At 43.7% G+C, this 16786-nt stretch overlaps 1 protein-coding gene across 2 annotated transcripts in view; it reads left to right on the top strand.

Moving 5' to 3' along the window:
* nf2a (NF2, moesin-ezrin-radixin like (MERLIN) tumor suppressor a) overlaps positions 1-16786 on the top strand; it is an 81291-nt gene that overhangs the window by 13933 nt on the left and 50572 nt on the right. For both annotated transcript variants that reach the window (XM_063195544.1, XM_063195545.1), the window contains exon 4: positions 5921-6004. In XM_063195544.1, the coding sequence (XP_063051614.1) occupies positions 5921-6004 (84 nt within the window). The remainder of the gene's footprint in view (positions 1-5920; positions 6005-16786) is intronic.

Raw genomic sequence — 16786 nt, 5'->3', positions numbered from 1 at the left:
TTTAAAGCTTTTTTTAAATTAACGACAGCAGTTGACTGAAGTACTCGGAAACTAAAACGGAGATAAGAAAGGGTATTAAGCAGATGCTTTTCTCCAACATTTGAGTGGCTATCCATAATGACATTTCATGCCCATGTCGGAAATAAATAAACTCTAATATCCATGAGGTTTTCTGTACAGTGAAACCCAATCATTGCACTGAGCCGAGCCTTTCTCATGGACCCCGGAGTACGGGCTCCTGAATCAAAGCCCGTCTCCCTGTGTAAGATGAGGGTGATTGGCAGGTTTGGGACAATGCCTTCTTTCAAAGGAGCTGAAAGCTCACAGGCTTTGGACAGCCTGAAGTGAACCTGAACAGCCTCTTTCACGTACCCAGGTCTTTCATCGCCTCACTCCCCTCCTTTCCCCCCTTCCGACTGTCATTCAGCCTCCTCACCTTGGAGCTACAGAAAAAAGGAGCAAGAAAAAGAAAGTAAAAAAAAGAAAAGCTCAGCCAATGTAGCTTACTTTCTTCAAAATCCAATTGTGGAAGTGAAATGGACCAAAATCCCTCTTAATTTAGAAACGCTCCGTGGTCCAAGACGAAATAAATCTTTTGGGAGAACTGCAGGTGTTGCAATGTGTATACACACATTCAATACACTTTTTATATTCATTATGTGGTGTTATTTCCTCGCTGATTTCTTCCAGCATGCAGGCACGGATCGGGTGAACTTTTCCTTTCTCCGCTTGCTGTTTTTTTTCCTCCCTTCTCTCCTCTCCAGTCAATGGGTGCTCTGCACAGCGGAGGAGGCACAGTGCATTTTTCCATTGTCCTGGCTGACTTTTGCTCATCCAAATGGAATCAATGTTAACGCATATTAGGGCTGCCCTTTCTCTCTCCAATCCTTCTGGGAGCCAGCCACGGTGCGCACTGTGCACAAAGCCAGGTGCTCCATTCTACGGGAGCGAGCGGGATGGGAGAATGGATTTGACACCGGGCCATGCCGTCTTAATTGAAGCGGCCTCGTTTATCAATCACCAATTAAGGCTGCTGCCTACTGCACAATGCGGCTGCATGACACCTTGTTTGTTGATTTGTGTGGGGCTGGTTTTTGTGTGTGTGCGTGGGGGAAAAATGCAGGTTTTTCAAACCCAATTGTAACAAACAGACAGGGAGTGTTTTTCTGTTGTCTAATCCTGTCAGATCTTGATATGATTTGGTGTCTGGTTCCTGCAGACATTTACATTACAATATTACAAAACCCTGCTTTTCTATAGCCAGACTTTCGCTAGACCCTTAAGTATATCTGCCAAACGCAATGTAATGTAACATGTAATGTAAAGCTCAGCTCACAATTCAAAACACGCACACACATACACACACACAAACACACATACAAACAACCTGCTGTGTCATCGCTGTTGGTTATCAACCAATGAAAATATGAATGAATTGAAAATGTTTTCATTTTGCACTGAGTCATAATGGCTCTCTCTCCTCTTGCTGCCGTTTGTGCCCTGTGCTGTGGCTGAGAGGCCGGGGCCGGCTTGTGTGTCTGTGTCTGTGTCTGTGTCTGTGTCTGTTTAGATTGCCTTTTTTTGCCGCCTCAATTGGATCAGCTTATCTGTGGGGGCCACCCTCCGCTCCGCCACGCTGATCTCCTGCACTGCCTTCTTATTTGGAAAGCAGATTGGGGGAAGACTGGGGAGCTTATACTCATGGCCAAGGAGTGCTGCTGCTGCCGGTGGCGGTGGCCAGGGCCGGATTAACACACAGCCTAGGGCCCCCCACAGGCTAGATATGGCTGCAGCCTACGGGCCCCTACAGGCTAGATATGGCTGCAGCCTACGGGCCCCTACAGGCTAGATATGGCTGCAGCCTAGGGGCCCCCACCGGCTAGATATGGCTGCAGCCTAGGGCCCCCCACCTGTCAGGGGGCGACCACAGCCTAGATGTGGCTCCAGCCTAGGGCCCCCCACATGCCAGGGCATGGTCACCCCACAGGCTAGGTATGGCGGCAGCCTAGGGCCCCCCACCTGCCAGGGGGCCCCCACAGGTATGGCTGCAGCCTAGGTGCCCCCCACCAGGTAGGGGGCCCCCACCACAGGCTAGGTATGGCTGCAGCTTAGGGGCCCCCACCTGCCAGGGTGCTAGCCTGGGAACTCCCATACTGCCTTTAGTTCTACACAATCGTTTCGATCTGAAAGACAGTATGGCGAGGATGACTCATAACGTACAAGATCATGGGATCTGTGTCATAATGGCCAAGCATTCCGACCTTAACAGTTTCTCTGCCCAATCAGAGAGCAGGGCAGTGTGTCATAATAGCCAAGTATTCCGGCCCCATATGGAATTACAATAGGCAACTCCCCAGACCTAATCTCACTTGTGATTAGGTCTGGTGTTAACCAGGCAACCAGGGTGCCCCCACAGGCTAGGTATGGCTGCAGCCTAGGGGCCCCAACCTGCCAGGGGGCTCCTGATTGTCCAAAAGTGAATAATTGCAGAATTGTATCAAGATGCAATATTGAAAAAAAATATCTGTTGTGTTCAGTACAATTGGTAGACATGTTATACTCAATTCCTAGCTCGTAGTTATGACTCTGCCCTTGTAAATCTGACGCAAAATTCTCAGTGGCCCCACAGCAGCCTGTAGCCTAGGGGCCCCAGGCCATCTTGATCCAGCCCTGGCGGTTGCGGAGTGCGGTTGCGGCGGCACTTTCCCTTTAGCAACGTACCTTTTTTCCACACGTTGCCGATGGTAATTACATTTTGAAGGGCAGCGGGCATCAGTTGGAAGGAAACAAGTTACGGCGCGTGATATTTTGCGGTATCGGGCGGGCACTGCGTTTGGAGGACTATTTCACTTTTGAGATATGCCATCTCTGCTGGAGCCCTCAGAGCAGCCTCTTGTGTGTAAATACGTGGCGGCTGTTTATCTGATGGGCTTGCCAGTGTGCAACATGCCGGCCACGTGTTTTTTTTCTCGCTGCTGTTTATCTGTGGGTGCCTCAAAGTCCTATTTACTCTCAAGCAGCAAGTGATTGTTTGACAGTCTGTTGGCAAGAGGCTGTATAAGACTGGGGTGAATTTCTCAAAACCAAAGTTGCTAACTACATTAACTGCTTTGCTGTTTTCAATACATTTTCCCATTGGCAACTACCGAAGTTGCTAACAGGCTAACAACTTCACTTTTGAGAAACTCACCCCTGCTTTGTCCCCCTGCTGATTTTAGTTAACCCCTTAGCACAGAGCCTCTGTTATGTGAAGTGAAAGTGAAAGCCCATCTGGGAAACTCCCATTGTCATTGTGACACAGCACACAAGTGCACACTGCACACAATGAAATTGCATGTATGCCTCACCTGTGCAAAGGGAGCAGCCACCAATGGCGCCCCAAGGGAGCAGTGCAGCGGGACGGCACCATGCTCAGGGTACCTCAGTCATGGAGGAGGGGGAGAGCACTGGTATTATAACCTTATTGTCACCAAAATGGTAATGGTCAAGTCTTAATTGGTTACTTAAGACTATCTGCATTGTCATAGCGTAGTAAGAGACTACAATGGGAAAGTTGCTGTGACAAGATGCAGGTCAAAGTCTGGTTCAAATTCAGGTAGAAGACGTCCGCTCACTTCTTACTCATCATACTAATCTTACTGATTTTACTGATGGCCCTGCCGTGGCTCAAAGGGTAGGGCACTGCACTGCTACGCCGGGGACTCACCTCCTGTCACCATCTTACGCCGTCCTGTCAAATAAAGACACAAGAGAAGCCCGTTAAAAAAGAAGTCTTAATTATTTTATTTTATCCGTGGCAGAGAAGTACAATTACACCATGTGTGGTTTTTTACCACACGGTTGAAACCTAGGCCGTGGATTCTGGGCCTTGCATTGAATAAAATAGAGAAACATCACAGTGTTGCAGAAAGTACAGACGCGTAGTACTTGAGGAAAAGTTAGACCCCTCTCACAAACATTGTGGAAGCAAGATAAGTCTGGCGTGTTCGTGGAGTTCAAGGCTGCCTTTCACACTCAGACATCTGTGTGCACTGGGTGTTTGTTTATGCCATTCAATTGAACAGTACTCATCACTCAATAAGCATAGCTGGTATAATATGTGTTTCTTTTCAGTGGGACACTGCTCAATAATGTGTAGAAAAATAGGCTTGTTCCCAAATTGTTTGGTCTGCAAGGACTAATCTTTTTCCGTGTATTCCTAGCTTTTGGCGCAGAAACCGGTAAAAAAAACCATAGAGAACTCTACTGCGACTTCAGCCAAAACCGCACTACATATTCATAAACTACTCTACTTCATACTGAAGTGACACTGTAGGCTCAGCTTCAAAGCTCAACTGCAGTCCAAAAAAACAATCAACACCCACTTCCCTTAAAGAGATATCAGATAAGCAATTGCCCAAGTATACAGAGATCAACTTCGATACACTTGAGAAGGCTTTGCACAGCTGGAGATTTTTCGCTTCTCATCCAAAATGTGCTGATTGTATGTCATCACAACACAAAAAAGATGTTAAGAATTTGCACACTCCACACCCTCTCATTTTATTTGATTTTCCCTTTCTGCTTCCTCCATTTCCTTCCTCAGTCTGTTTCTCTGTGTGTTTCACACCAGACTCTCTCTCTCTCACGCGCAGGCAAGCACACGCGCGCGCACACACACACACACACACAGATGTTAAGATTGACCATTTGCTGTAAATAAATCAGCGTGCAGTTCTGTGATAGTGGACTCGTGGAGCTTTCCAAGGACACAGTTGTCACTGGCATCTTGGGCAGTTCCTATATACGCTGTAACCATCAGACTGGATTAGATGTAACAATGTATATCTATCGTATTCTGACCTTTAATTTCTGACCCTAAAAGACATTTGTTTTGCTGCCGCCAATACAAAAAAATCTCCTGGATTTTCCTACGCTAATCTTGATAGGTGGGATTAGTGATATATTTGTTCCATGGAAGTTTTTTCCCCCCATGCAAGCATTAAAACAAAACAAAAAAATGGTTAACGGGACGGTTCGGTGCTGCAGAGCAGATTTCCTAAACTGTGTTACTGTGCTGGTGTTATTACTGTGTTGGTGTTTTTGTTGCCATTGCTGCTGCAACTTTCTACTTTCTGCTGGGAAAGTTTAGCGGGTGTCAAATCCTCCACCCTTAGCGAAGTGTGCAGTGTTCATAATGATGATTTATACTCCTAGGCCTGAGCTCGTTTAATACCCCTGTCTAATGCGATAATCTTCCCTCCTTCCTTCTTTCCTTCCTTCCTTCCTTCCTTCCTGTGCACTCGTTTTGGACTGCACGAGTGGCATTGGCTTTAGTTGTTTTTGTTTTTGTGGTGGTGACAGACATTTTTTAATTTATTTTGTTTGCTATTTTGATTTTAAAAAAATATATATTTTAATTATTTATTTTTCGTACACCAATTCGTCGCAATACATGGTCTCCCATAACCCAGGGTTGTCTATAAGCATGATTTTGTTCTTCTCTGATGAATGACTTTTTAATCTAAAATGTTCAAACTCCCGTGCACAGCTCAGGGCAAGGTCCTGGTAATCGCAGGATTACAAAGACAATTAACTGTTGTCGATGGGTTACCACACACCACTTGACTTTGCAGATTTTGTTTTTCTTCATGACGTACAACGCCTTTTACATGTAGCGTCATTGAGTTTGCCTAAGAATATTTCTATGTAACCCGCTGTCTATCATCTGTTCTCAGATGAATGACTCTTTTTTTTTTTTACTGTCCTTGAGTGTTTTGAAAGCCGCTTACAAATAAAATGCATTATTATTATTATTATTATTATTATTATTATTATTATTATTATTATTATTATTAATATTATTATTTGTACTATTATCATAACCATAATAATAATAATAGCAACAAAATAATACTATTATTATTTTGTTGTCCTGCAGGTGAAGAGAAAGATCCTGGAAGAGGAGATCTACTGCCCCCCTGAGGCATCCGTTCTGCTGGCCTCCTATGCGGTCCAGGCCAAGGTCAGACACCTTACTCTTGTCTTTCCCAAAGAGACATTTACAGTGAGTCCAATATGTATTTGATCCCTTGCTGATTTTGTTGGTTTGCCTACTAACAAAGACATGGTCAGTCAATAAATGTTATGATAATATGTATTCTAATATGGAGAGACAGAATATCAAAAAGAAAATCCAGAAATTAACTGAAGAGAATATATATTAATTTATTTCCATTTCATCGAGCAAAATAAGTATTTGATCCCCTGCCAACTGATTACAGTTCCGGGCCCACAGACCAGATGGACACTTCCGGTCAGCTTGTCATCTGAATTAAAGATATCCTGTACATACTAACATGCATAAAAGACACATTGAATCAGCAGAATCAGTCCATAGCATGAGTGAATCAGTCACACTCCAACCTCACCAGCATGGGAAAGACCAAAGAGTGGTCAAATGATATCAGGGACACGATTTTAGACCTGAACAAAGATTAAATGGGCTGCAAAGCCACAAGAAAGAGACTGGGTAATAATGACCCAGCTGTTGATGCATTTCTTCCAAAATGTGAGGAATACAAAATGACTATCCATCAGCCTGTCTGGGGTTCTATACAAGATTTGACCTTTTGTAGGGATTTGATAATCATGAGAACTGAAAGAAATCACCCTAGAGCTATACGGTACAGTATGAACTAGGCAATGATATCAAAGCTACCTACCAAAATCACTGAGAAAACTACTGGTAGCACTTAATGCCACAGAGGTTTAAATTTTTGTAGTGCACACATGGTACCTTTACTTCAGAAGGAACCTGTGCAGTCCCACTTGAGGTTTGCCAACGGACATCAGACTGATTTAGGATATGATAAGGAGGTGCTGTAGTCAGATGAAACCAAAATCAAGATGTTTGGCATTATCACAATTCAATGTGTTTTGAGAAAGAGTACTACTGTCTACGATCCCAAGAACACCCTCCTCACCATCATGCATGAAAGTGGTATCATTATGGTTTGAGGGTGTGCGTGTGGCCAAGGCATAGGACAACTTCACATCGTCAGCGAATGGATGGAGGGAGACATGTAATGTGCAATCCTGAGTGCAAACGTCCTTCCCTCCACCACTACACTGAAGGGTGGGCCATTTTTGGATCTCCCAACATGACAATAATACACAACATACAGTCAAAGCAATGAAGGAGTGGCTCAATAAGAAGCATATTAAAGTCATGAAGTGGCCTAGACAGTCTCCAAATATTAACCCTATAGTAATTTTATGGAGAGAACTGAACCTCCCATTTGCCAAGCTACAGCCACAAACTATTAATGTTTTAGAGATAATGTGCAAAGAAAAATGGGCAAACATATTTTCTACTATATGCACAAACATTGTCATCAACTAAAAGAAGCATCTGACGTCAGTGCTAGACAACTAGGGCTTTGCCACAAAGCACTGTATCTTCTTTAGCTAGAGGGGTCAAATACTTATTTGCCTAAATTAAATACAAATAAATTAAAATATATTATTTTAAGTTATTTTCTGGAATTTATTTTTGATATTCTGTCTCTCCATGTTTGAATACATATTATCATAAATTTATAGACTGATCATGTCTTTATTAGAGGGCAAACCGGAAAAATCAGAAAGGGATCAAATACATATTGGACTCACTGTAAGTGGTACTTACAGTGACCTGTGGTGACCTGTGTAGGATGGTGGTCACCTATTTACTGGCCACTACTTGGGCTTAAGTTCTACTAAAGAGCTTTTGGGAAACGCAGCCCTGGTCTTTTGCATTACATTTGATGACGCTCCAAGGTCAGACAACTTACACCTAGCCTAGACTGTCTTTCCCAAAAACAGCAGCCCTGGTCTTTTTTACTTTACATTACATTACACTTGGCTGACACTTTTTATCCAAAGCGACTTATGGTTATTATACAAATGGGTATTGGTTACGGTCCCTGAAGCAGTGTGGGTTTAGGTGCTTTGCTCAAGGCCACTTCAGCTATGGATGTAGGGACCTTACCCCTCCTGAGGGCTGTATTTCCCCAAAAACATATTTAACCTATTTTGTCCAAGCCCTTTTTGGGTAAGGGTGCTCTCTGCCTCTCAAATCCTAAATATCTCAGCATCCAAAGCACATACAAACATGAAATAAGTTACATTTAAAATCTAGAACCTTCATTTTGTACTAGTATAGTGTTCATTCAGCTCTGACATATCCACATCTTTAATAAAACAGCTGAAATGTCAAGAACTTGAATGCAGCGTATATGTCACTCTAGGACACAATGGGTTAAGTATTACTTCAGCAGCCGAAGTAGTACTTTAAGTACTTAAAGGAATTTGCAACCCAGTGTTTCCTCCTAATTTTTTGTCAGTCAAGGAGGTGGGTCTGTAAAAGTATTTTTTTTTGGCTTAGCAACATTCACAACATGAAATCTTAATCTTTTCAGGGGACCTAGTCAAGGTGGTAGGTGTTTCTTGTCAAGGTGGCTGCCTTAGCAATACATTGCTGGGGGGAACCCTACAACAAAATATTAAAATGTGAAAGCTAGATTATTGCTATTCTGTCCAATTACTTTTGGTCCCTTAAACATTGTCTCTTATAGAAACTGTTGTAATTCCTAAACAGTTCACCCGCTTTGGATGTAAATGTGTCAAAGCTGAAAGTCTGCAGTTATAGTATATCTTGTTCGTTTCATTTCAAATCCATAGAGATGGTGCACAGACCCTAAAAAGAAACCACAAATGAAAATTGGGCCAATGTCCATATATTTATGGCCCTAACTGTAGATCCTGTACAGATTTGTACCATTTAAGGCTGGGCCTCTGTTTGCCTGTTCTATGAAAATATGTGCTCACAAATGCTTTCATTTGGATCTCGGCCAAATGGTCTAGCTGAAACCAAAGGTAGGATTGGGATTTGTGATGAGGTGTAAAAAAAGGACCCCTGTCCATGTGCTGTCAGTTTGATTGGCAGCTCGGGAGGACAGCAGTAGTCAGTGGATTTATCCAAGGGGCTTTGGTTAACTGGTGGTCACACACAGGGAGGCTCACACATCCACACACAGATCCCTGTACACATATGGACACACACACACACCTCATCTATACACACAGACACACACTGATCCCTGTACACACATGGGCACTTTGGTTAACTGGTGTGCGTGCACACACACTCTCTCTCACTCTCACTCTCTCACTCACTCGCTCACTCGCTCGCTCACTCACTCACTCACTCTACATCTCTCTCTCTACATCTCTCTCTCTACATCTCTCTCTCTCTCTCTCTCTCTCTCTCTCTCTCTCTCTCTCTCTCTCTCTCTCTCAGTCTCTCTCTCCCTCACACACACACACACACACACACACACACACACATACACATTGATCCCAGTCCACCACGCATCATCCACACCCACAGCTCACCTCTTCCTCTTCCAATTTGGAGGCTTGCACAGCGCAGCGCTGCCTCCCGACGTGTGGATGTGTTTGTCCGCAAGCCACTAATCACCTCTGTTTCTGCTGTTTTGTGTGTGTGTGTGTGTGTGTGTGTAAAAGATGAGGGGTGTGTGTGTCCATGTGTGTACGGGCATCTGTGTGTGTGTGTGTGTGTGTGTGTCCACGTGTGTACGGGCGTGTGTGTGTGTGTGTGTGTATGTCCATGTGTGTACGGGCATCTGTGTGCGTGTGTGGGTTTGTGAGTGTGTGTGTGTGTACAGCGGTCGGTGTGTGGGTGTGTGAGTGTCTTACCTCGCCTCTCTCTGGTCAAGCAACTCAAATCAGACACCAAGGCAAAAAAACACACACACACCCCGACACCACACACCCCCATACCACCACGGACACCCGGCCACAAACATGCACGCATGCGTACAAGCACACACACGCAAGCACCCTGCCCCAACACAAAAATAAACACACACACACACACACGCGCGCGCCCCACACCCCGCCGTAAGCCTTCTTTCCTTCCTGCTGTTTACTCTCTGTCAATTTGTGTCTCCCTCCAGCTCAGCAGGCCGTTAGTTAGGCAGGGCAGCAAACACCAGCCATCACTTGGCTGCCTCTGTAGCCCGGACACATGGCTTGATTCTCTTTTGCGTGTGTGTGCGTGCGTGTGTGTGCGTGTGCACGCGTGCGTGCGTGTGCACGCGTGCGTGCGTCAGTATGTGCATGTGTGTGTGGTCTATATCTGTGTGTGTGTGTGGTCTATGCCTGTGCGTGTGTCTGTGTGTGTTTGTGTGTGTGTGCTGTAGTAGTATTATTTGTATTTGTGTGTGTGTGTGTGCACACTTTGTGTTTGTTTTTGTTTGACTGTGTTTATCTCTGTGTGTGTGTGTGTGTGTGTGTGTTTGTATTATGTGTGTGTGCTTTGTAGGGATTACAGAAGAAGAAAGAAGAAGGTGGGAAAAAAACCCAAATCCTGTTGGCTATTTAATGGTTCTTTGTGAGGGGGATAGTTAGTTGCTTCTGTGAACGCCTCTCATTCTGTGCCGCATTAATTGGTTTATATATTAACAAACAACAAAGAGGCCCCGCAGAGCTCACGGATGGAATACACAATTGGATACCGGAACCAGTTAGTCATTAAGGCCTGTCTTATGAGGGAGGGGAGGGGAGGTGAGGTGTATGTCTGTGTGTGTGTGTTTCTGTGTGTGTGTGAGGGGCAGGTGGGGGGGAGTGGGGGGTGGAGTTGCAGCAGTGTATGTGTGTGTGTTTCTGTGTGTGTGTTGGGGGGGGTTGCAGCAATGGTGATGGTGCGGTTCAGGGCTGCTGACAGCTTTGGTCAGGCCCAGGACAAAGTCAACTGAAATACACTCCCATATGAAATACATCCCCAACATAATACATACAATGGAATCTCTCTGTAATCCTGGGCCTCCTGTCTCGATGGGCCTGGGTCAACTGGCCTCTTAATCCCCCCCATATTGGCTTCTCTGGCGATGGTCATACAGACCTCTCCCAAGGAAGCTTTTTGACGGAACATTTGACTGTTACGCCCCAAAAGAATTTTTCAAGTCTTTCTGCCGTGTTTTTTTTTTTGGGAGTTAGAAACTGGAATGTCAGAATTCACTCTATCCTGCAATGGTGAAGAATCTTTTTTCAAAAATCCTGGACCACCAAATTCACCAATTCACCACCAAAATGTAATAATTTGTTCTGTGACCGACAACATAACCTCCTTGGTGGAGGTAATAACCTGCAACCTGTGACCTCTCACCCCCCTGTGATAAGATGCGCCCTTTTCCTTTGTTCTGAGTACCACGCACTGATGATGCCTTATATAGATTAATAATGAGACTCCGCTTGTGAGTGTGGATTTTTCCTCCTCTCAAAGTTGGCAACCTTTATCGTGCAACCCAAAGTTATACATTTATCTCCAGAAGTTGAGCGCACCCTCTGACAAACTTGGTAATAACATGAGAGCAATCAGAGATGCCTGCCTGCCCAACCCAGTCCCCCCTGGTCAAGCCTTGATGCACATGATGTTTTGTCTGTGTGTGTTTGCCTGATTTTCATAGACTTCAGATCACGTACCACGATTCTGGTCTGACCAGGACTATAACGATTAGCGTTTCCATGGCTTGGTTAACCCACCTCCCTCGACTTGCTACTGGTTGAGGGCTGTGCCGAAGTTTAGCCCAATAGAACGTCTCTGCTTAAACCACGTCACTGCCTTGAACACGCCTCTACCCAGGACGGTTGGAAATGCTCAGTTGATTGGTGGGTGGAGATCCCGCTGTAGCGGGATTGAGCAAGCTCCTGGCCCTACTGTGTGTAGCTGAGCCGAAGGTGTTGCGTCACCAGTAGGGCGGAGCCCTGCTATGTGTGTGTACCTTCCGAAGTGTATGACTCTGTGTGTCTTTGGTACAGTCATTTCAATATCTAGTCAGGTAAAAAAAAAAAAAAGCTAGCGGCTAACTGGTCTCATAGGAGTCAATGTTAACTGCTAGCTTGGAGGTCAAATTTGCACTGCCGTACTCAGAGAACGGCTGAAAGTACAGGCGAAAGGTAAAACTCAACTATTTAACTCAAGGAGATGTGTAATATGAACTTATTTCAAACAATGGGACAGTATCACTTTAAAGGTGCACAGTGTAGAATGGTGGCCAAGTGCAGCAATGTTGCTCTTTGAAACTGTGCGGTTTACTGCTAAATTTGATCTTTTCATGAATATGTACTAAATAATGTATTATTATTTGCCAATACAGTATGACCAAAGTTAATGTCTATTTCTGGAAATTCAAAAGATCCCTGTATGAGAAGTGCAATTTTCCCAGTCATAATGAGTAATTTGAATTTGATGGTGGTAGTAAGGATTAATTTATTCATTTATTCATTCATTCATTCATTCATTAATGTAATAAGTATGACATTTTTGAATGGGCAGCATGAATTCTGGAAATAAACTAACTATAAATGTGACATAGTGCACCTTTAAAATGCAAAGACCCACAGCCACTTGCACTGCATTAGATCTCAGTTAATGCCTGAGGAAATCTCCCTAATTGCCTTTGGAGGGGAAAGGAGAAGAGAATACAACATTCTTCTAGATCAGTGGTTCTCAACCTTTTTTGAACAAATGCCCCCTTGACCTCATCAGAAGCTTAGCAATGTCCCCCTCTCCATCAACAACCCCCCCCCCCCCCAACATTAAAAAAATAAAATAGACTAATGCCCTGAATTACAACTGAGCATCCCCACCTCTCATCTGTATCCTTCTCAAAGCCCCCCCAAGGGCCCTCCCTGTAGAACCCCTGTTGAGAAACACTATTTAACTCTAGAATTTTGAATTCAAGTCTGAGGCACTAGAAGCTGTGATGAGCAGGAATGAGCAGAGCAGAGATGTGAGCCGAGCGAGCAGAAAGGAGCAGGGATATATTTATGTCTTGCGAGGGATTGAACAGAGTGATAAACAGAGTGAGAAGGGCTTCATTAAAAGTACTGTGAGCGGCGGCTGATTGGAGTTTGAGGAGGAAGAGGAGGAGCAGAAGAGGAGGAGAGAAGGAGGGGCATTTGTCTCATGGATGAAATCCCCAGGGGATCCTTATGAGTTGAAAGGAGAGTGAGATTAGGTGGTAAGGCAGAGATGGCCAGGAAAAAAACACACAAAAAAGAGAGAGATGGAGATAGAGACATAGACACAGAGTGGAGAAGAGAGAAGGGGATAATGGACTGAAAGCACAGAGCATGGAGGAAGCAAGTAGGGAGAGAGAGAGAGAGAGAGAGAGAGAGAGAGAGAGAGAGAGAGGGAGAGAGAGAGAGAGGGAGAGAGGGAGAGAGAGAGAGAGAGAGAGAGAGAGAGAGAGAGACCCAGAGAGAGAGAGAGGGAGAGAGAGAGAGAGGGAGAGAGGGAGAGAGAGAGACCCAGAGAGAGAGAGAGAGAGAGAGAGAGAGAGAGAGAGAGAGGTGGAGAGAGGTCGGATGATGAATACATGTGGTAAAATTATTGTATTTCAACTGAGCTAAATAATAAAACCATGATCAAAATCAAGAGGTAGAGAGAGAAGGGACTGAAAAACAAAATAATGGAGGAAGCAGGTAGCAAAATCATGACAGAGAGGCAGAGAGGAGGGGAGGAGGGGGAGAGTGCACAAGAGAGAAAGAAAAATGGAGTCTCATAATAACAAAATCAAGAGGAGAGGGTGCCCCGAGAATTCTGCAGCTGTGTGAATACAGTGGCAGCTGCTTGGCATGCATAGCCACACGCTCACATCACCTCCCAACGCTGGATAGCCAGTTTTGAAGCAACAAGGCTCTCACGGTGAATGACTTGTGTTTAATGCCGCGTGAAAGGGGTCGAGGATGAAATGGAGAGTTAAAGCCAGAGCAGTGTTGTACAGTGGCGTGACCTTAACCACTAGCAAAGAGACCTGGTATGACATTGTGATAGTGGCAATGGTCCAGACAACTATTTCATCACAATGTTAACACTCATGTAAAGCAGATAGTTACTCTGTTGGACTGGCCTGCTGCTGCAAGCTTTTTTTGGCACACGTGTGGTGCTCAGAGCCCTGCTTGTTATATGAATTAGGGACGGCACACCGATATGTAATTGTTAGTAGTTGTAATTGTAGTTAGCTGCCAGCTAGTCTCATAGGACTCAATGTTAACTGCTAGCATGGAGGTAAAATTTGCACTGCCATACTCAGATACATCATTGTGTGGCTTAGAATGACCACTTGGACCACACAAACATGACAAATGTGAATTGTAAAACATTGAGTGTACAGCCGGCTTCTGAGTTTTTGTGATCCACATTATTTACATGCGCAGGCCTACGGCACAACAATTCAAAGATGCATACACAACAATTCACATTGTCATCAACACAGGCTGATTGATTTTTTCATGTCATGCAAGAGAGAGAACCAGAGAACCAAACTGGAGTGACTTGTACCCAATCGTACTCTGAATGAGGAATTAAGTATTCCTTTTAGAGGTGCTCCGATCACCATTTTTTGGCCCGATCACCGATACCGATCACCAAAAATCTTTATCTGCCGATCACCGATCATTGCCGATCACAGAAATTATTTCCTATTTTTTAATAGCCTATTAATTATCCTTATTGAATATTTCTGCCCATAAACCAATCAATCTTAATTTGCACATGTCGCTTTCACAATGTAGGCCTATTATTAGGCTATTACTATTATGATTATTATTATTATTGTTATTATTATTATTATTATTATTATTATTATTATTATTAGGCTATTATTATTATTATTATTATCTTTCAGCTCTTTCAGACTAGTGTTGGTAATATAGCCTACAAGTAAGTCTACAGTATTAATCAATTTATAAGCTATTGCATATAATTACTAAACTATTTAAGATTGAATTGAAACTGAAACATTACATCAATTTATAAGTTATTGCATATAATTACTTAACTATTTGAGATTGAATTGAAGCTCAGACACCTGGATCTCAGTCTCTCGTCTTCTGCATACGAGAAAAAACCCTGTCGCTTTAAATGAGCAGCCTCGTGAGGAGAGCCCCTCCCCTCTCTGTCACTCACTGTCCACAGCTGCAGTGCTCCGCGACCGTTCTGCTCTCTCCCTCTCACTTCTGTCGCCGTTTGGCGTTTCAGCGACTATCAAACTAATCGACTGACTGTCAATTACAACTTTGAAAACAATAACGTTGGCATGCTTGTGCGGACAACGTGAACTTGTCGCGCGCTGACCGAGGCAACTACACAGGTTATAACGTAAAATGGCTAACGGGCGAGAAGTAGTCTATCGCAAATTACATTGTGACTGAAACACTTGAGATTCTACATACACAAAACAAGAAAAAAAAACTTCACTTGAAAGAACAGGGAACACGCACAACACAGCGTGTTTGCGAGGAAAGCTCTTTCTCTGTAACACTGTCATAGAATGTAGAATTCCCTGCACAGACTCATTGAGTTTCACCGTCCATTCTCCCTAGTTGCTGTTTGGTGTTGCAGCGACTACAAAACTAATGACCTGGCTGTCCATTAGGCTACAACTTTAAAAACAATACAGTTGATGATTGTTTTGGAAACGTTTAGTTGTTGCGTGCTGACAGGCTGTAACTCAAAATAGTGAACATGGCGAGACTGACACGTCATTCACAAATTACAAGCGTCATGTAAACTGCGCATGGATCGGAAAATCAGATCATTGTTGATGCAGATATGATTATAAATGGTGAAAATGAAGGAGGGAATTCCAAAAAGTTAAAGACAAGTAAAGATGCCTTATTTTGGTGCAGCAGCTGTGCAGAGCCAGCACCTAGGCTACATGCAGGCAGCGCCAGGTGTAAAGGCGAAATGGTTGCGTGAGGAATTTAATATCTCTGGATCGGTTTTTTGATCGGCATGTTTTTCCGATCACCGATCAGGCTATTTTTGGCCATTATCGGCCGAGCATGATCGGCTGCCGAGCAATCGGAGCACCTCTAATTCCTTTATGCACCGTGTTGGACTGTGGGGAGAAAAAAGCAAAAAACAAATTTTACACCCTCAAAAATTCAGATTCATGATTTTTTTAACCCATTGTGTCCTGGAAACACATATACGGTGCATTCAGGTTCTTGAGATTTGAGCTGTTATATTAAAAATATGGGTAGGTTGTATGAACACAATCTAAGGCAAAATGAGGGTCCTAGCTTTTAAATGCAACTCATTTCATGTTTGTATGTGATTCAGAGGCTGAGATATTTAGGATTTAATAGGCAGAGGGCACCCTTTCTCAAAAAGGGCTTAGGACAAAATGGATTAATTGAATCCATCATAGCCTGTGAATCGAGATTGATATCAGTCCGTTTTATGAGCAAAAGATTTACACCCCTACTGAGAACAAAACAAAACAGGAAATATTTTTTTTGCCTCAGTGGTGAGTTGATACTGTTCTAGTGGAACCATGCAGAATAATCATTCGCCTCCCAACCATAAAAAGAAATAAATACTTTTGCATTTCAAATGTGTTCAATTGGCATGGAGGCATCAGAGCTCGCGGGGCATTAGTCTTGTCTCCGTTATAGCCCTAATGAAAGTGTTTAATGACATTATTTTCTGATGACTTGGGTACCTAATGTGTGTGGGGAAAATATGAATCATTCTTTTTTTATTGATTAATGACTGACCTCATTTGTTTCTGCATATAATTTGTCAGCTGTGTGACTGCGACTGACTGTGCCTGCTGTGCCTGACACTCTTTTGAAGATGTTCTTTTTTGTGTTCTATCTTGTTTTTTTCTTTCTTTCAATTCTCTCTTCTCTCTTCTTTCTATTTCTCTCTCTCTCTCTCTCTCTCTGT

Source organism: Engraulis encrasicolus, chromosome 3 (assembly GCF_034702125.1).
Source record: "Engraulis encrasicolus isolate BLACKSEA-1 chromosome 3, IST_EnEncr_1.0, whole genome shotgun sequence".
Classification (NCBI taxonomy): Eukaryota; Metazoa; Chordata; class Actinopteri; order Clupeiformes; family Engraulidae; genus Engraulis; species Engraulis encrasicolus.
The sequence above is the reverse complement of the archived record's forward strand: the minus strand, read 5'-3'. Positions and strand labels throughout refer to the sequence as shown.